The sequence below is a fragment of the Triticum urartu genome, chromosome 3A (genome assembly GCF_056163025.1).
Source record: "Triticum urartu cultivar PI428250 chromosome 3A, HENAU_Tu73, whole genome shotgun sequence".
Lineage (NCBI taxonomy): Eukaryota > Viridiplantae > Streptophyta > Magnoliopsida > Poales > Poaceae > Triticum > Triticum urartu.
Genome location: NC_141875.1, coordinates 39,391,427 through 39,409,075, shown reverse-complemented (window position 1 = coordinate 39,409,075; position 17,649 = coordinate 39,391,427). Strand labels below are relative to the sequence as shown.

General features: G+C 47.1%; 2 protein-coding genes and 2 non-coding genes across 4 annotated transcripts; 3 read left to right on the top strand and 1 right to left on the bottom strand.

The window, feature by feature from the left end:
- Positions 1-2,958: 2,958 nt before the first annotated feature.
- LOC125542612 (uncharacterized) lies at positions 2,959-5,905 on the top strand. The gene is made up of 3 exons (XM_048705697.2): positions 2,959-4,415; positions 4,564-4,793; positions 4,930-5,905. Exons 1-3 carry the CDS (start codon positions 4,001-4,003, stop codon positions 5,671-5,673), a joined length of 1,389 nt encoding a protein of 462 aa, XP_048561654.2. The 5' UTR covers positions 2,959-4,000; the 3' UTR covers positions 5,674-5,905.
- Positions 5,906-11,726: 5,821 nt separating this feature from the next.
- On the bottom strand, positions 11,727-11,799 carry TRNAE-CUC (transfer RNA glutamic acid (anticodon CUC)). The gene has a single exon. It is a non-coding gene; the product is annotated as a tRNA-Glu (tRNA).
- A 499-nt stretch (positions 11,800-12,298) lies between these two features.
- On the top strand, positions 12,299-14,368 carry LOC125542611 (uncharacterized). The gene is made up of 2 exons (XM_048705695.2): positions 12,299-12,881; positions 13,162-14,368. Exons 1-2 carry the CDS (start codon positions 12,856-12,858, stop codon positions 14,213-14,215), a joined length of 1,080 nt encoding a protein of 359 aa, XP_048561652.1. The 5' UTR covers positions 12,299-12,855; the 3' UTR covers positions 14,216-14,368.
- A 1,031-nt stretch (positions 14,369-15,399) lies between these two features.
- TRNAE-CUC (transfer RNA glutamic acid (anticodon CUC)) lies at positions 15,400-15,472 on the top strand. The gene has a single exon. It is a non-coding gene; the product is annotated as a tRNA-Glu (tRNA).
- Positions 15,473-17,649: the final 2,177 nt, after the last annotated feature.

The following is a 17,649-nucleotide window of genomic DNA, read 5'->3' as shown; positions in this document are numbered from 1 at the left end:
CGAGGAAGGGAAGGCGTCGGCGCGCCGTCCCGTGATGCGCCGCCCGTGAGGAATCAATGGCAAGGCTGACCGGCGGCAGCCTTGCCATTGATTCCCCGCGGGAACCGAGGCCGTTGGGGGAAGACGAGGCGCTGAGTCGCTGACGCGGCTAGCCCGCATCTTTTTCGCGCCAAAACAGTTCGCCCCGGCGCCCCCGGGCGCCCCCCAGCGCGCCGGGTTCGGCCTGGGTCCGCCGGCGCTGTTTTCGGCCCAAGCCAGCGAAAAACGGGCTCCTGGGGGCGCGACTGGGCCGTTTTTTCGGCGCCGGCGCGAAAAAATCGCCTGGGGAGGCCTTCCTGGGGCGCGGCTGGAGATGCCCTTAGGAATCCCAAATCTTAAAGAGGTGAATATGTGTCTCCTGGGATCCTGGCTCAAGAGATATATTCATGGAGAGGGGAGGCTTTGGAAGCAAGTTATTGATAGCAAGTATTCTACCAATTCCCCCAACATTTTTATGAGCTCCTCCACCAATGCTTCTACCTTCTAGAAAGGGGTCACTTCTTCTATAAATGCCATTAAATTTGGCTACAGATGGGTGGTGAGAGATGGGGAAAAAGCTAGGTTTTGGGAAAACACTTGGATTGGTACAACTCCCCTTGTTGTACAATACTTGGATCTTTACCTCATTGTTGTTGAAAAAATGCTACCATCCATTCTATTCGGGATGGTGACCCTTAAAATTACCTTTAGGAGGTCCTTTACTCCTTGGATGATGGAGAAGTGGTACGAGCTGGCGGAAATAGCCAAAGACACTAATTTCTCTGGTGATTCTGATGCCTTGATCTGTCAACTGGAGAATAATGGTGTCTATTCCACCAGCTCTCTTTATTTTGTTATTAATTTCAGAGGTGTTAACCCTGTTGTTTGGAAGTTGTGTGTACAACCCAGGATACACATCTTTCTTTTTTGGCCACAACAAATTAGTGACTAAAACCAACTTACTCAAAAGGCATATAGATAAGGGTGAAGAATGCCTTTTTTGTACCTGTAATGAAGACAACACCATTTATTCTTTGATGCAAATTCATGGGGATTTCTTCTAGCTTTCCGAGTTCTTCTCTTCTTTTAGCCTTAATTTGTGACTTGTGACATGCTTGGATGGTTGTATCGGCTCTCTGGTTTCATTCTTGCAATGGAACCGTGGGTGGGATTTTCCTCCTCTCCTGATTTTCTAAAAAAAAGAGGTTAGATCAAATATCTAGTAGCCATGGCTCAAGTAAACCGACCCGGAAAAAAAAGTTGCACCTGAGAGCGTACGTGGCTAGATCCCCAACTAATTGCGCGTGTGATCTCTCCATTAGTGGAGGGCTCACAACCACACATTTCCTCCCTATCCTTCGTCTTCCTTGCCTCATATTTTCTCCCATCTTGCAAATCCTCTCTCCTTTCACATGCCCCTTCCTTTAGATCAGGGTCAATGTCAGTAAGTCGGCGACCACCACGACTACATGCTTTTGTTCCTGTTTGTGTGCACCGTCTGGAGGAACCACCATTCTTTGGAGCCGCTGATGCAAAAACAAAAGGGCGACGACCGCTCACCGTTGTTGTTTTAGTGTGGGTGCTAGAACGGGGGTCATTGTCGGTTCCTAGTGCTGCACGGGCAACGATGGGCGCTGGAAGTGCTGTAATGGATCGCTTGCCGACGACTCCTAGTGTTGCAATGGAGCGGTAGCTCGGCGGCGGCTCCAGGTGCTGCGATGCAGTACTTGGCAACGGCTCTCGGAGATGCGATGGAATGCTCGATACTGCAATGGAGCGCTCACTGGCGGCATCCCGGTGCTGTGATGAAGCGCTAGGCGGGTGCTCCTGGTGTTGTGATGTAGCGCTTGCCGATAGTTGTCGTGATGCTTGCAGCGAATGCATGTTGTTGCCTTGCTACTGCTAGATGAGATCAAAGCAGGGGGCTGATTGACGCGATTCGAAGAAGAACGACGTGTGTGCGTTGACTATCCAATGGCTGGGAGGAACAAATCGGAAGGCTGAAATCAGTGGTTGAGGCCTAGGCGGGCCATTTATTTAGGACCTAGATAAATCCCGAACGTTCGGAATCTGTATTTTTTGCAACTAAATCTGTCATCCTTGCGTCACTAAATTTGCCATTGAAAACTTTTTTGCCATCAAAAGTTCGGAATTTATCATTTCCATTTATTTAAGGCTGCAAAAAAAATTTCAAAAAAAGAGAGGAAAAAGAAACCCTTACGGGCCTATAGAGTACTAATAACAACCAGTTTGTCATTCTCGATCTATTTGTCCGGGGCGGGCCGGGCCGGCTGAGAGAGAAACGAAAAGTTCCCCTAGAATCGCTCAAGAAAAACGGAATCCCTCTTTCGTGAAAACCCAGGCGGCGGCGGCGGGGTGCGGCCGGCGGCGAGGGAACCACAAAAAGGCGAGCGATGGCGGGTGGCAGCCTGGAAAAATAGGAGGCGCGGACGCCTCGTGACTCGTGAGTTGGAGGTGCAGATGGAAGAGGAGGTCGTGCAGCGGAATCAGCCTCGTCGCAAGAGGAATCGAGCTGGCCTTGCTGATGAGCTCGAGTTCTTCACGGACCTCCGCGATACGCTGATGAAGAAGAAGAAGAGGTTCGATTCTTCTAACTCCTACCGTAGTCTGGGCACGCAGAAGGGGCTTGGTTTTCTCGACAATCGTATCAAGGTGTTACGCAAGCGGATGGGGGTAACCGCCGGAACTGCCCACACCTCCCCCGCGATCTCTGATCTGACGGACCCCTCGGGGAAGCATATGGATGGTCTCAGTGATCTGAGTTCGACACTAGGAGCAGATCCAATTTCAGACGATGATGATGATGGTGCGAGTCAATTGCAAGAAAGAAGAAACCACCACATTTGCGGCTAGGTTTGCAGAAAACCACCAACTCGTTAATCCGTTGCAGAAAACACCGAAATTTTTTGTTAAATCGTTGCAAAAAACACTGATCGGATGATTTGGCCCGTTTAATCACTTTCTTACAAGTGGGGCCAGATTGTAAGGAGTTGACTTGGCAAAAAATAACACACACACCCCTGGATCTAAAAAACAAAAGCAATCAACCCCTCATCCTGCCCCCACGCGCATACCATCGCGGACAATCCCTACTGTCGAAGCAGCGTGAGCTCGGCTGGCACGGCGGCGCCCAAGCGCCGTTGTCGTCGTCGTTGCCTGCGGGGGCGAAGTGGTCGTCGTCGTCTGAGCCGTTGGCAGAGCACACGGTGAACAACGCCCGGAGTGCGAGCCGCAGCCGCCTCCGCTCGCCACCTGCAGATCGCCTCCTGTGGCAGCCATGAGTGCCGCCGTGACGGCCTCGGCCCTGCGGCCGGCCGAACAGAAGACAACGGGCGAGGCGCCTCCCTCCTCCCGCACATCATCCCAACGGTGGAGTCAATCGAGGGGGCGTGCGTCATCTGGGATCTTCTCACGGCGCCGGCCAGGGGGATCCTCTTCCTTGTCCACGGCTGCCATTGCCGCCCGGAGAACTTCTGGCCGCCGTCCCAGCTCTGCCCCGGCCACGTCGGGCTGCCGGAGGGCGTCGCCATCACGGCCCGCGCGCTATGGATGCGGCGGTTCGCGGTGCAGCCATGGGCTCTGGCCGCTTCCTTGTCCTCCCCATGGCCGTAGCCCTCTCCGTCGCCGACGAGGGCGGCACCGTGCCGGGCGGACGGCAGGGCCAGGGCACGGCATCCCGCCTAGGCGCCACCGTGCCGGACCGATGGCACAACACGGCGGCGGCGGCGATGTTCCATGGGGAGGGGAAGGGGGGTCTGATTGCTTTTATTTTTTAGATCTGGGGGGCTGTGTGTTATTTTTTTTTGCTAAGCCAATTCCTTACAATCTGGCCCCACTTGTAAGAAAGTGATTAAATGGGCCAAATCACCAGATCAGTGCTTTTTGCAACGACTTAACAAATTTTTCAGTGTTTTCTGCAACGGATTAACGAGTTGGTAGTTTTCTGCAAACCTAGCCGCAAATGTGGTGGTTTCTTGCAATTGACTATGATGGTGCTGATGGTTCTGGTGACGACGAGGAAGAGGATGAGATGGAGTGTGGCAAGCCAGCCATGGAAGAGGATGGGGTCCAGAGGATCACCGGCTCCACACCAATTCCGGAGATTGATGCGGAGGCAGATGCCCAAGATACCGATGTATCAGAGAAACCTGATCCCATTCCCACCAACACAACGGCAAAAGCGTCCATAAACAATGAAGTCCTTGATGGAGCTGACACTGATTGTGTTGACGATGATGAGGTAGACAGAGGCAAATCGGACGCACAATTAGCCAAGGAGAAGAGGGTGATGTCTACCGAGAAGCTCATGTTTGAGTCCTTCCGTCGTGACTGGGAGGCTGCGTTTAGCCGACGCAGCGGCCACTTCCTTAACAAGAGTGAGTAGTAATTAACCATGTGGCTTTGTTTTCTCACTCTTGTTTAATTTAACTAGTTTACCTTCGACGGTTGTCCTTCCTTAACAAGGGAATAGGGGATTTACTCGGTTCATGTTAGATTTCTGACATCTGATTTACTTGGGTGCAGCGACAGTGAGTTCCATGCAGTTTACACACTTGGCACCTGGGCGCATCCCATGGGGCGCTGGCATAGAACCTGCCGTGCAGATCTTCTCTGTCAAGCTTACAGAGGTGAAAGGCGGCTTCAAGTTTCCATTGTCCGTGTATGGTGTGGTCGCTGCCCGTGATGGCGTGGACTACAACCGCAACCTTATCTTCTTTTGCGATAGGAGCAACTCCCAAAAACTTACTCAAAATGTACGGTTGCTGGTGTATTAATTTGCTCTCCATTTTCTTTTGGGGATCTTCTTGCCTGCCTGCCTGCCTGCGTCCTCCCTTGTTGATTATTAATTAATGCGGTGGCTGATATACATGATGATGCTTGTGCACGCAGGATCCTTATCTGCGCCTGATCGGCCCATCTCGCGCTGTTTTGTATGAGGACTATGTTAATTATGAGGTCCAGCTTATGGTGAAAGGCAGCGTCAAGTCTCAGGACAGGCCGTTGATCACGGATACATACCGCCAAATCCGATGCCGTATTGGTGTATCCACCATCTGCTTTCAGAACTGCTTCTGCGCGATGGAGTTACGCTTGGAGCGATTTCTAGGTTCGGTCCAGGCCACCATCATTGGCGTACGTGTCGTCAAAGACAATGGGGCGTGGCCTTTTGGACATGGTGTTCGGGTTGCTTGCTCCCCGGCATCACGGGAACTTATGGAGGACAGTGATGGTGAAATCAAGTATGTTGCTCAGCCTTCGTCTGCGGAAATCTTGCTGCTTGATTCAAAAGATGGAAGAAGACCTGCGGATTCAGAGGGATACCTTTATCTGTCAAGGCAAGTTGTTTCTGTAGAACCAAGCGGACAGCTGGAGGTTGAAATACAGGCCTATGCACCACCCGGCGTTCTCCCTGCAAAAGCTCAGGTCTGCTTCGAAGCCCAAGAATGCAACATAGACCGTGGTCGGTGTTGCCTCCTCGGTGCCGAGGTGGAGATCTCTGTTGCTTGGTCCCGTCTTGTTTCGGACATGGAGATGCTTGCGGGTGTTGACAGGGATTTTCAAAGGGACGAACCAGAGGTTGCGTTCACACAAGTGGGGCTGAATGGAGAGCCTGACATGGAACGAATCTTTTAAGAACTGCTTGGTATTAGCTTGTTGAAGTTCCTAATCCTATAGTAGTATTTCTGCATCGTGTTTAGTTATATATGTAAGGTGTCCAACTATGCCTTATGCTATGCATCTGCATCGGATTAGCTATATATATAACCTGTCCAACTATGACTGATGCACCAGGCAACTGTTTGTTTGGTTGTGTATCGACTGTGACTTTTAATATGCTGTTTGAAAGCATTTCTGTGTTGATTAATCTGCTATGGTCTGTTCTGTGATTAATTACTATACTTGTGGTTGCTGACTTGTATTATTATGGTAGCATAGCATGAGACTTCTACCTGCTGGCATGACACATTTGCTTGAAGAAACTGTTTATGCAGTAGCATTTTTCTTTTTCAGTTTATGCAGTCTGATTAAACAGAGACAATCTGGTTTTACTTGACGAAGCAAGTGAATCTTCTTCAGGTGCATGCATGACACACTTGCTTATTTGTTTTCATCATGCAATACAATTTTTCTTCCTTAGTTATCTGTAAACCGAAGCCATATAGGGCACACAACTGCTACAGTAATACACACCCTATTTAATCAGACAAGAAAGCAGGTAACAGCAGGTGTGTATTACTGATTTTATGGACTTGTATTGTACTGCTACTACCTGCTTTCTTGTCTGATTAAATAGAGTACAGTCAGTAGTCTGGTTTTACTCGAGGAAACAAGTGAATTTACCTCAGGTGCATGACGCCCCTTATTTGTTCCCATCAGGTGATTGTCTGATTAAATGGCGTCATGCAGTAAGTAGTCATTGTCATTTTTTCAGTCGTGTGTAAACTGAAGTTATCAGCTGGTGTGGTGTGAGATTGATCCGGGGCACATTTCGCAAATGCATTATGACCACAGGTGTTGCTGCATGCATGTATGGTTGGATAATGATGCCAGTTTAAAATTTCAAAACATAACATCTGCATGCATTGTTTCTTACCAAAGTATCTTCTTCATGGGTTTGCTGACACATGCAAGCCCTCACTCACTATTAAATTACCGTGCTAATCCTTGGGTATGCTCTATTGCTTTAGCCTCCTTAGTCCTTAATGATGTCAAGTTATGAAGGCCTCTGGATTGGCGTGTTAGAATGGGTTTCTGCTTCACACAGTTCAGCCAGCCTTCAGAATAAGACCACCTGAAGCATGGGAATGATGATTTTGCTTGTGTTGGCTAGTGGTGTTCATGATGACAATATATCTTCACAGCTCTCCATGCACGGTGGTTACGCGACATACGTATTATTATGCCTGATGCAAAGGATAATAATTACTGGTTATTTGATTGTACTGTTAGGCATACTCTGGAGACATTTGTCAAGATATGAAGTAGAGCGAAAAGGATTGCAGGACAAGAAACTGATTAGGAGGGATGGAATGGCAATGCTGAATCAAGAAGGTAAACATCCAGAGCTGGAAGAAGTATTTGAAACTCGGTTGAAGAATTAGAATTGTAGTACAACAATCTGTAAACGTAATCATCAATTTTCTAAAATGAATAACAATGGCATTTGATTTCCGTTCAAAGAGCGCACCGATCCCCAACTCAAAACCAGCATCTTATGGGTAAATTTAACTGAAACTGATACTCTTTTTTTTTTATCTAGAACAGAAGAGAACTGATACTTGAACTGCACAAATACTAGCATAGCTAACATTTCAGAATGTGTCGTCCCACAGCAAGATACAAGGCAAGCAAGGGAGAGACACCAAGATAGCATGGTAAAGGAACCTTGATCATTTTAACTGGAGTGGAGGCCATGCAAAGGTGCCATATGCATGCAGGTTAACATTGCAATTATATATGCTGATGGCCATGTGGTCTAGGCGGGTCATGTGGTGGTGGTCAGCATTTGCCTGCTTAATTTCTGGCAGGTCATTGCGGCAACCCGTATGCATCCAGCATGCCGTCTAACCTATTGCTACGCCAAGTCACCAGAGTTTGAGCGTAAGAACAAGACATTATTGTTTTGCTTTCATCCATACATTTTGTTAGCTAGGAAAGCAAGCACAAGACATTAATGGGAACAACTGGTTAGCAAATTACTTCCACTTTTGAGGCATAATAATAAGGGCATGCAAGTAGCAATAACCCCGAAACAAGAAGAACTATGCTGCAAAACCGAACCTTTGCGTGTAATATGGCTCCCGTTTCAGCTTCTTTGCCTATCTCTGTCGAGTAAAATACACCCACAGTGAGTACCTGTACTCTCCGTATAAAATCACTTTGGTCACTGTATTGTATTCTGGCAACTGCAAATTACGGTCCTTATGCTAACGTTGTTTGCTCAACATACGGTCACTTGCGCCCGAAACGTATGTATTTGCACAGCTGGAATGCGATTTTTGTAATTACACCCTCCCCCTATCCCTCTTCCCCCTCTCCCCCTCCCACCATCAAATCCCTAGCTCGTTCAGTCGTTCCCCATCGGCCGCGTCGCTTCGTTCCACTTCTGCACGGAGAGAAAAGAGGAAAGGGGGAGCGGAGAGAGCCCAGGCGATTGCGGGCGCGTTGCTTGTCCGCTAGGGTTTCCCGTCGCGGCGGCTACCATGACCGGCGGACGTGGTTCGTCGGCCGGAGCGAAAGACGACCTCGACTCTCGTTGGATGCTGGAGGAAGCAGCAGCGAGCCAAAGCCCTTCCTCCGTCGACCTGATCATGCACGGACGCCGGCATACGGTGTGGGCTTTAGAGCACTGAGAGGACCTTTCTCTAGTACAAGAGGACCGGGAAGGACGCACCTTTGGTGTACCAGTTATTGTGCCTACGGTAAACGCTGGGTAGCCAAGTGCGGAGAGGATAGCTGTTGAAAGCATATAAGTAATCCCTACAGTGTAATAGTGCACCTACATGCCTTCATCGATGTTGTTTTTTGACCGGAAGACCTAGAACTAACTATCGACATTATGGGCTATCCAGACACGTACTTCGAGAAATAGTTTATAAATGTTTGTTACCCGGTGCAACAAGATCCAGTTGGTAAGGATAAAATAATGTAAAAGGGGTGGAGTAAACCTGTTTTATTTTCTTTGAAACTAGTGCCCTCTTCCTCTGCTTGTAGAAAAGAGAGAAATAAATCAATCAAATTACGAGAAGCCTCATATTATTTTTTTAGTAGTCTTAGATTTTTCATTCTGATGAGCCCCACTTTGAGGAATTCATGGAATAATCCATTTTCATGGAATAATGAATTAAGGAAGAAAGGATATGAGTGTACCGCTTACAAGAAAAGATCTCATGATAGTTAATATGGGCCCTTTACTTGCTGAATCACTTTTTGGATCTGTCAATTATGCTATGGCCGGTGTCCTACTCATTATGATTTGGTCGAATTGGGAGAAGCCGTAGGTATTATCGCGGGTCAATCAATTAGGGAGCCAGGGGCTCAACTAACATTAAGAACTTTTCATAGTAGCGGAGTATTCACAGGGGGTACTGCCGACCTTGTACGACCCCCTTTGAATGGAAAAATCAAATTCAATGAGAATTTGGTTCATACGTGAAATGATGCAAGAAGAGACTGCAACCCCGAGTTTGTGACGCATTTGTCACCCAGATGTCGTGGCACGGGCTGATCTTGGCTGGAGGGGAGCCTGATTGACTTGTGTAGCCGTTGTTGTGGGAGAACAGAATTTGTGGCAATCATGAGCACGATGACCAGAGTGGAAGCAGTTGTTGCACTTAATGGGAACGCGACAGTCCACAGCCTGGTGCCCTTTGGCAAGGCAGCGAAAGCAGCGACCTCCGAGCCAAGCAGGAGGTCTTCAACGATGTTTGAATGTTGAAGGTGAAAATGTCGGGCGTCGCAGACTACACCGTGACTGCACTCTTTCCCAACCTACATCATCATCTCCATAGGAGCTCACCAGCACCTCATCACCGAGCGCAGAACGAGGACCCCCTAGATGCGATAGTGGCCGAGGGGAGTCGGCAGGAGTCAGGGACGGCCCGACGTCAGCGGCCTTCAGTGATGACGAAGTGGCATTGACAGGAGGCGGGGACGGCATTGCGTCGGCAGGTGGTTTGGTGTTTTCCCTAATTAGAAATAACTAATCAATAATAGTGGTTCTTTCTTTTTGATCTGAACTGAGAAAGCACAGTTGGTTCTTAATCTTAAGATGACCCAAATTTTCTATGATTTGTGCTCATGCTGCTCTATGTTTCGTTTTAAAGCTTCTTGCTGCCTTTTGGGTTGCATTACTGCTCTATGTTTCATTTTAACACTTTATGTTTTTCTTTTCCTTCTTCTGGTCAGTTTCCACCTTTGCTCTTCCTTTATCTGTTTTTATGCTTCCCGGCCGCTACTGATTTGCGGACCTATGTGTTGCTGCCTACAGTTGTGCGTGCTTTATCTTGGCTGGTCGAAGATGTGTCTGTTGGCCTATTGTTTCTCCATTCATGGATTTATAGGTATAAAGTATTGCTTTATTGTTGGGGAAGCCTTAGATGGAGGGTATCTACAGTTTCAAAGCTACATCACATTGTAGTAGGAAAAATTGTTATACATATTGTTCAAAGCTTCATTTTGGCTCATTAGATAGTTTATAGCTTTGTCACCAAAGGTAGGTTTTTACATATGGGATTCTTCTTGTGGAAGTTGTATACAACCATTAGTCCCTAACAAAACAATGATTAGGGAACCTTGGTCATTTTTCTGAAACATGCCCATTTGCTATATGGTTCTGAAGTTCACAGATCATGTATTTGTATTATCGTATCTTTTCCCAAACCTTTGAGCATTTTTTACCAATATCTTTATTTTCTGTTGTAGCTTTCTCCTGAATCTACTATTATGAACCCATCAGTGACCCACAATGAAATCGGATTGAGGATTATGTTGTCTAAAACTTCTTCGGGTCTCCAAAATTGTAGTCTCTCTTACCCATCAACTCTTAAAAGGTGTTCACCTCGAGCATACAACCTTGCTGAAGCTACTTACATTGAGTTTATGCCGTTGTATCAAAACTTCAAAATTTGGATAAAATCTTCGGTGCCATCCTTTGTCTGCATGTAAATCATCGTACATATTTATATGACATATTAGACTCATTGAAAATTTGATCAAGCTTACGTCAGTAGAAAGTTAATAAGAAATTAACTGTTCCATTCATTTTTGTATCTTACACATGTGTGGTGCCCCACGTTCATGGCTCATACCTGATCTACATGAACTGAGAAGCGTTCTTTTCTTCCTCAATGTGCTGATATGCTCTTCATTGATATATCATACCCTTTTCTTTATTATTCACATACTTTTTGCTAACAAAATATCCTAAACAATCTGGAAAATAGATAGCTTGGATGATGTGCATGTTATTAACTTCATACATTATTTTGAGGAAGAGTTCAATTGATGTATCAATTAACTTAGCCTAATAGCCCTATTCAGGCTCTTTATGTTCTGTGATGAAATAACATATCAATAAACTTAGCCTGATAGCCCTATTCAGATTTCTTACACAAGTTTGTGTTTGGTAAGCTTAATTATATTCAAATACATGACTTGCAATCAAGGATCTATGTGATGATTTACTGAGCAATTAAGCATCGTATTTGGCACGCTGGACCAACGGGAAGGACCAGGCAATGTGTGCCAAGGCGCACTCCCTATCTTGTAGGGATGGGAGATGGGAGTGGGTGATTGCGCTGGTGTCTCTCCACCCAGATGTCACGTGCAGCTATAAGTTGCCAATTTCTTCTGCTTTAATTTGATTTTTTAATTTCGAATTTGATATCATATTTTTGTTGGTGCAGCGCAATATTGTTATTTCATTCATAGTTGAATGGCCGTCGGAAAAAAATAAAATTAGCATCGTGATGTTTGTTCTAATTCCGGCCGTGTATTTAGCATTTTTTTTGAGGCAAGTGTATATGACAAATGAAATGTTCATTTGCTTTTCATCTTTAGTGGCCAAACATACAGCAAATTAAAAACGTAAAATTCCGTAATTTCGGCCGTGTATTTGACAAATAAAATGTCCATTTGCTTTTCATCTTTAGTGGCCAAACATGCAGCAAATTAAAAAGAAAAAATTCCGTCGCCGGGACTTGAACCCGGGTCTCTCGGGTGAGAGCCGAGTATCCTAACCACCTAGACTACGACGGAATGATGTTAAACAAAAAACAATTCGCATACTAATCAGAGCGTTCATTGTACTGCCAAGCATAACATAAAGCTCAGTTTCCAGTTGTTGTGCTGGACTGTAAAATTGTGGTTTGATTATGGGATCAATAATAATTTCACATGCCAATCAGAGCGTTCGAAGATGTGCTATTTTCTCCATCGTGCACCTGTATGTATAGGCGAATGTTTTTTTTTTTTTTTGGTCTTGTGATATGCCAAACTTAGCTTTGGAGAGATCCATCCAGTATGCCGTTTGTAGCACAAACCTTTGGGAATCCATTCAACATGGATTTTCAGTCACAGAGGCAGCAAAACAGATGCCCAGAACCAGGACCAGGAGAACGAGATGAGGACATCTCCCAACCCAAACCTCATCTAGAGATGGTATGTTCCCAGGATATCCACGCAGATCCCATCACCCGGCGCTCTACGCGGCTCTCCGCCACCGCGAAAAGACGGAGCCAATATAAGACGACGTTGATCGTCGTCCGCCCGACGCCGCAGTGGCTACCTGCCGGCGGGCGTGTGTGCACCTCGGTCGACCTCCGGCCGGAATCCCAACCCAATCTTTCCGTCCGCGGCATCGATCTGCCGGGATTGGGTGGGCTGTTCTTGCCTTTTCAAACCGGATATTGTGACCAGAGTATCTATTCTCATTATCTCTTTTTCTTTCTGCAAAAGCAACCGGTGGGTGTATGTTGAGGATATTCTGGCGTGTATGTTCTTTCTTCTACTATCTCTGAGTATAGTAGCTAGCTAGCTAGTATCCTCAACCATGAATATGCTAGCTGCTACCACCTTTGCATCCTGATATGGTGTATGATGCATTGATGCTGCAAAAAAGAAAGTTGATAGCATGTTTTTTGTCGGTCATGTATACGGTAGCCGTTGGCGACGCTGTCAGGAATCGAATGCCATCCGTTTTGTTTTGCAGCTACATAAATAGCCCTCCGTTTCTTACAGCCCCCGCCAACCAACCAAGCACAACGATTACCGCGCCTCTGCACTTGCATAGGTGACTCATATATACTGACGACAATGGACAACTCTTCAGATGCTCACAGGTGCATGCCCACTGCTCCGATAATCTTCTCCTCTGCCATGCTTGGCCATTTTCAATGCATGTTTTCATCTTTAATTTGTCAGATTATTCCACCAAATTTCAGCGCATTTTGTGCGTTTCTATGAAATGGCAAGTTGAAAATTTGTGTGTCCGTAAGATTACATCGCTATGTTTTTCTCTTGTGGGTACGTACGTGACTACATGTGCCACATTGCACGATCACACGTACTACTATACGTTTTCTTCTTGCTGACGATCGAGGAATTCTTGGGCAAATGCAGCCGTCACAGGTGCGCGGCGTGCTACCGGCAGTTCAACCGGATGGAGCACCTGGTGGAGCACATGCGGACGTCGCACCACTCCCACCACGAGCCTCGCTGCGGCGTCTGCGGCAAGCACTGCCGCTCCCTCGACGCCCTCCGCGACCACCTCGGCTTCGGCGCCTCCCTGCCCTCCAAGCCGGCCTGCGCCACCGCCTTCCAAGCCCACGGCTGCCCGCTCTGCCTCGCCGTCTTCCCCGCCTCCGCCGCCGTACGTGCCCACCGCTCGACCTGCAAGCTCTCCGGGGCGCCCCATCCTTCGTCGGTGCAGAGCCTCACCCGAAGCATGTCGAGGGTGGGCGCGCGAGGCGGCCGCGGCGCGGTGGCACTCGGGTGCAAGATGGTGGGCGGCGGGAGCGACGGCACGCTGGACGTGTGTGCGCGCGTCTGCGTCGTCGACGAGCACGAGACCATCCTCTACGAGAGCTTCGTGAAGCCGCTCATCCCGGTGACGCACTACCGGTACGAGACCACGGGCATCCGCCCCGAGCACCTCCGCGACGCGCCCACGGTGAAGCAGGCGATGAGGCGAGTGCAGGACATCCTCCTCAACGGCGAGCAGTCCTACTCCTACTCCTACTCCTCCCGCGGCGCCGCCCGGCTCCTCGTCGGCCACGGGCTGGAGCACGACCTCGACGCGCTGGGCATGGACTACCTGGCGCACCTGAAGCGGGACACGGCGACATACCCGCCGCTGATGAAGACCAGCGCCAGGCTCATGAGCAACTCGCTCCGGTATCTCACGCGGAGCTGCCTGGGCTATGACATACAGACCGGCGGCCATCATCACCCCTACGACGACTGCGTGGCCGCCATGCGCCTGTACAAGAGGATGCGCGCCATCAGCCACCTGCACCTGCACGGCCGGCCCAAGGACGGCGATGATGAGTCCACGGCCAAGGCGTTCCCGGCGTGGAGGCAGCGAGAGCTGGAGCGCATGTCACCGGAGGAGCTCCTGGCGATGTCCCAGCCCGACTACCGATGTTGGTGCCTCGACGACGACCGGCGATGCTGACGGCAGCCTGCTCCCTACGGAATTCGAATCTTGGCTGGCGCTTTTACTTGGTGGTGATGATGAAAAGATAAGAGAAAATAAAAGGATGGATAGTTGCCGTACCTTACAATTGACGTGCTGGTCGAATAAATCACAATTTTGTTTTGTTGGAAAGTAAGTTGCCTGAATTTCAAATTTGGGTCATTCGATTTTGTTTGGGAGGCACAACCGGGCACCTAGGGTGCCGGGTGAGCAAAGCGAGGCCCGGGGACGCCGGCAAGGCCTCGGCTAGGAATAATCCGTAGTTGGCGGAGACGAGTTAGAAGGTTAACGGGTGTAGATACGGGGACTGTCGGCATTAGAACTGGAGGTCGGCCGGGCTTGACAATTGATGAATAAATCAAAAAAAATTTCAAAATGAAAGATAAAGATTGTGACACTTGAAGTTTTAAAAATCAGTGTGCAATACATTACCCTAAGAGATGTCATACTTGACGGGCTCCGTGTGCAGAACTTCTTTTAGCTTCGACATGTCTCCCTCTGGCACCGCCAACGGAGAAGGGACCGGCTACACGTAAGTCGCCTGAAAAACTATTTTTGGGCAAGTTAATTTTCTGGGTCATTAGATTAAGATCCAACTGCCATCCTTATTTCTTCTTCCACTAGCTTTTTTCTTCCTTCAACCATTTCTTCTGCAAAATCGACTTACCTAAATGACAATTTCTGTCAATTTACATATAGCTATTGTGATGGAGAATGTGCTCCGATCGAGTATGGCGGCGATGATCAAGTTTCTTCCGCGAATGAAAACTCCTTCCGAGAGATCTGCATTGCGGAATACACTGACATCTGTCTTATGATGGTGCCTGTCAGTTTGGTTTTAGCATGGTGAACAAGGTGCTCCGGGTACGGCAGTAGGGCATTAGCAATGTAGCACCGGCTCATCATCCACCTTCTTGTAAGACCTTTGGTCTGAACTCTGAAGGAAGGAGCTGATGTAATATTGTAACCTGACCTGGAATAGACAACAGAACATCGACATGTGCGTATGCCAAATGGACTAACACACATAGAGAGATCACTGAAATTACTATTGGTCCCATAATCGAAGCACAATTTGACAGTCCAGCACAACAACTAGTAACTGAGCTTTAGGTGTGCTTGAACTTTGATTGTCATGTGAATTGTTGTATTTCCACCATCAATCCGTCGTAGTCTAGGTGGTTAGGATACTCGGCTCTCACCCGAGAGACCCGGGTTCAAGTCCCGGCGACGGAATTTTTTCTTTCTAATTTGCTGTATTTTAGGCTTTAAGCTTGTGCTGTTCCACGGGATTTTCTTTGAGGCATTGCTACACCGGTAAGGCCTAAATCCTTTTGAGGTGTAAATACTCTTTACTGTACTCCCTTCATCGAATTATATATGTCCTAATATAGTTTTTAATATTGCCTTTGACCAATAATAACATTAATAATACATGAGATGCATGTTATAAAAATTAAATCATTAAAAACTCCTTTCACGTATGAATTTGATGATATGCTTCGTGTAACATGCATGTCAAATATTATTGCTCTAATATGTGGTTAAATTCAATCTAAAAAAAATGTATCATGCCTTATATATTTGAATGAGGGAAGTACCATCAAAGACAAACACGGAAACTGATCTCTGCATTTTCATCCTTCTAGACGAACAATGAGGAAACCCGTAAAACCCACCAATATACAGTACACTGGTGCAAACATTATTATCCATTTGTATTTTGTAGCACCAAGACAATACGAAAGTGTTTCATCTAAATGAACAAATGAAGAACCGACCGGCGAAAACGTCACGCTTTTATTGACCGGCGAAAACCATGGGGTTCCAGTCCCTATAAAAAGATGGTGTAAATTAGCAAACTTATGGCGTTCCAGGTACAGCTCGTGGTCTCTGTAATGACACACCAAATAAACCTTACAATGATGCTCTAAATTGGACATGGTGGCAAGCTCCATCTTGGCCGCACGCCCGAACCAAATACACTTGCTATTTGCCGACCTTGTCCATTTGATCACTTGATCACCACTCTGAATTCTGTTCCTAGCAAGTTGCCAAAGAATTTTTATATTTTGGAAGGAATCTTCATTTTCCAGATATCCATCACCTCACCTTGTGCATCCATCTTGAAAATTTCTCTGTACAGGGATCATGTGAAGAATTTGCCTGAAGGTTCCAATTTCTAGTAAATCTAGTCGTCCCCGTTGGTTAACCTCACCTGGCTAGCTCGTCCCGGAGAAGGTCCCAATCTGCTAATTCCAATGGCCCAAACGCCCTTTGGTTAACCTCATCCAGCTAGCTCACCCCAGAGGAGGTCCTAGTCCGCCTCTTCCAAGGGCCCAAACGATTGCTGAAACGACTGAGTCCATCTGTCGTCCGCCCTGACCTCCATGACTCTTGCAATTGGATTGTGCCTAATCACAAAGAATCGTGGGAATATGTATCTAAGGGCCCCCTCCCGTATCCAGTGACCGAGCCAAAAGTTGGCAATTGTCCCATCTTTTACTTTGAATTTGATATGGGGCAAGCATCCCCTATCCCAAAGCTAATTTTTTGGATCATTGTTCTCTATGTATACATCATCGAATTACATAGCAAGTGATGAGGATTCCAATTATTTTCCGATTGTTTCAGGTTGTCTTTTCTATACATATAAATTTTGTTATGTGTTATATTTATATGTGCAATGAAAAAAAAGTCCCATGGCAACGCGCTTGGTGTTCAGCCAGGGGGGGGGGGGGGGGGGGCTATGGATCGGCCCAATGGCAGTGGTGGCTAGCCTAATGCGCCTTAAGCGGGCAAGTGCCTGTTTCTTCATCTTTGGCGCACACCCGCTCCGTCCTAGGATTGGCCCATTTTAAATTTGCGAACACGTTTTTGAATTTATGATTTTTTTGAACTTTTCATGAACTTTTTTTAGAATTGAATAGTCAACAACCTGGTCAGTAGTGCATGGTCGCGGTCAAGAGTTAACTAGCAACCTGGGATCGGGCGACGGATTTTTCTTCAAATTGATGAACTTTTTTTTTTCAAATCGATGATATTTTTTCCAAAATGGATGATTTTTTCAAATTCATGTTTTTTTTAAAATTGATGATTTAAAAAAATGAAGAAGTTTTTCCAAAACCGATGAACTTTTTTCAAATTTGCGACCTCATTTTCGAATGTATGATTTTTTTTGAACTTTTCTTGAACTATTTTGTAAAAGTCAACCGTCAACAACCTGTTCAGTAGTGCATGGTCGCGGTCAAGACTCAACTAGCGACCTGGGATCGAGGGACGAGCGACCCGAGCGAGCAAGGAGGAGCGACCCAATCAACCTTCTGCGTGGGCGCCTATTTGTGTGGATCGGCCATTAGCTCAAGCCCAAGATCGCACGCACAGTACCACACAAGGCTCTCCCACGATCACGA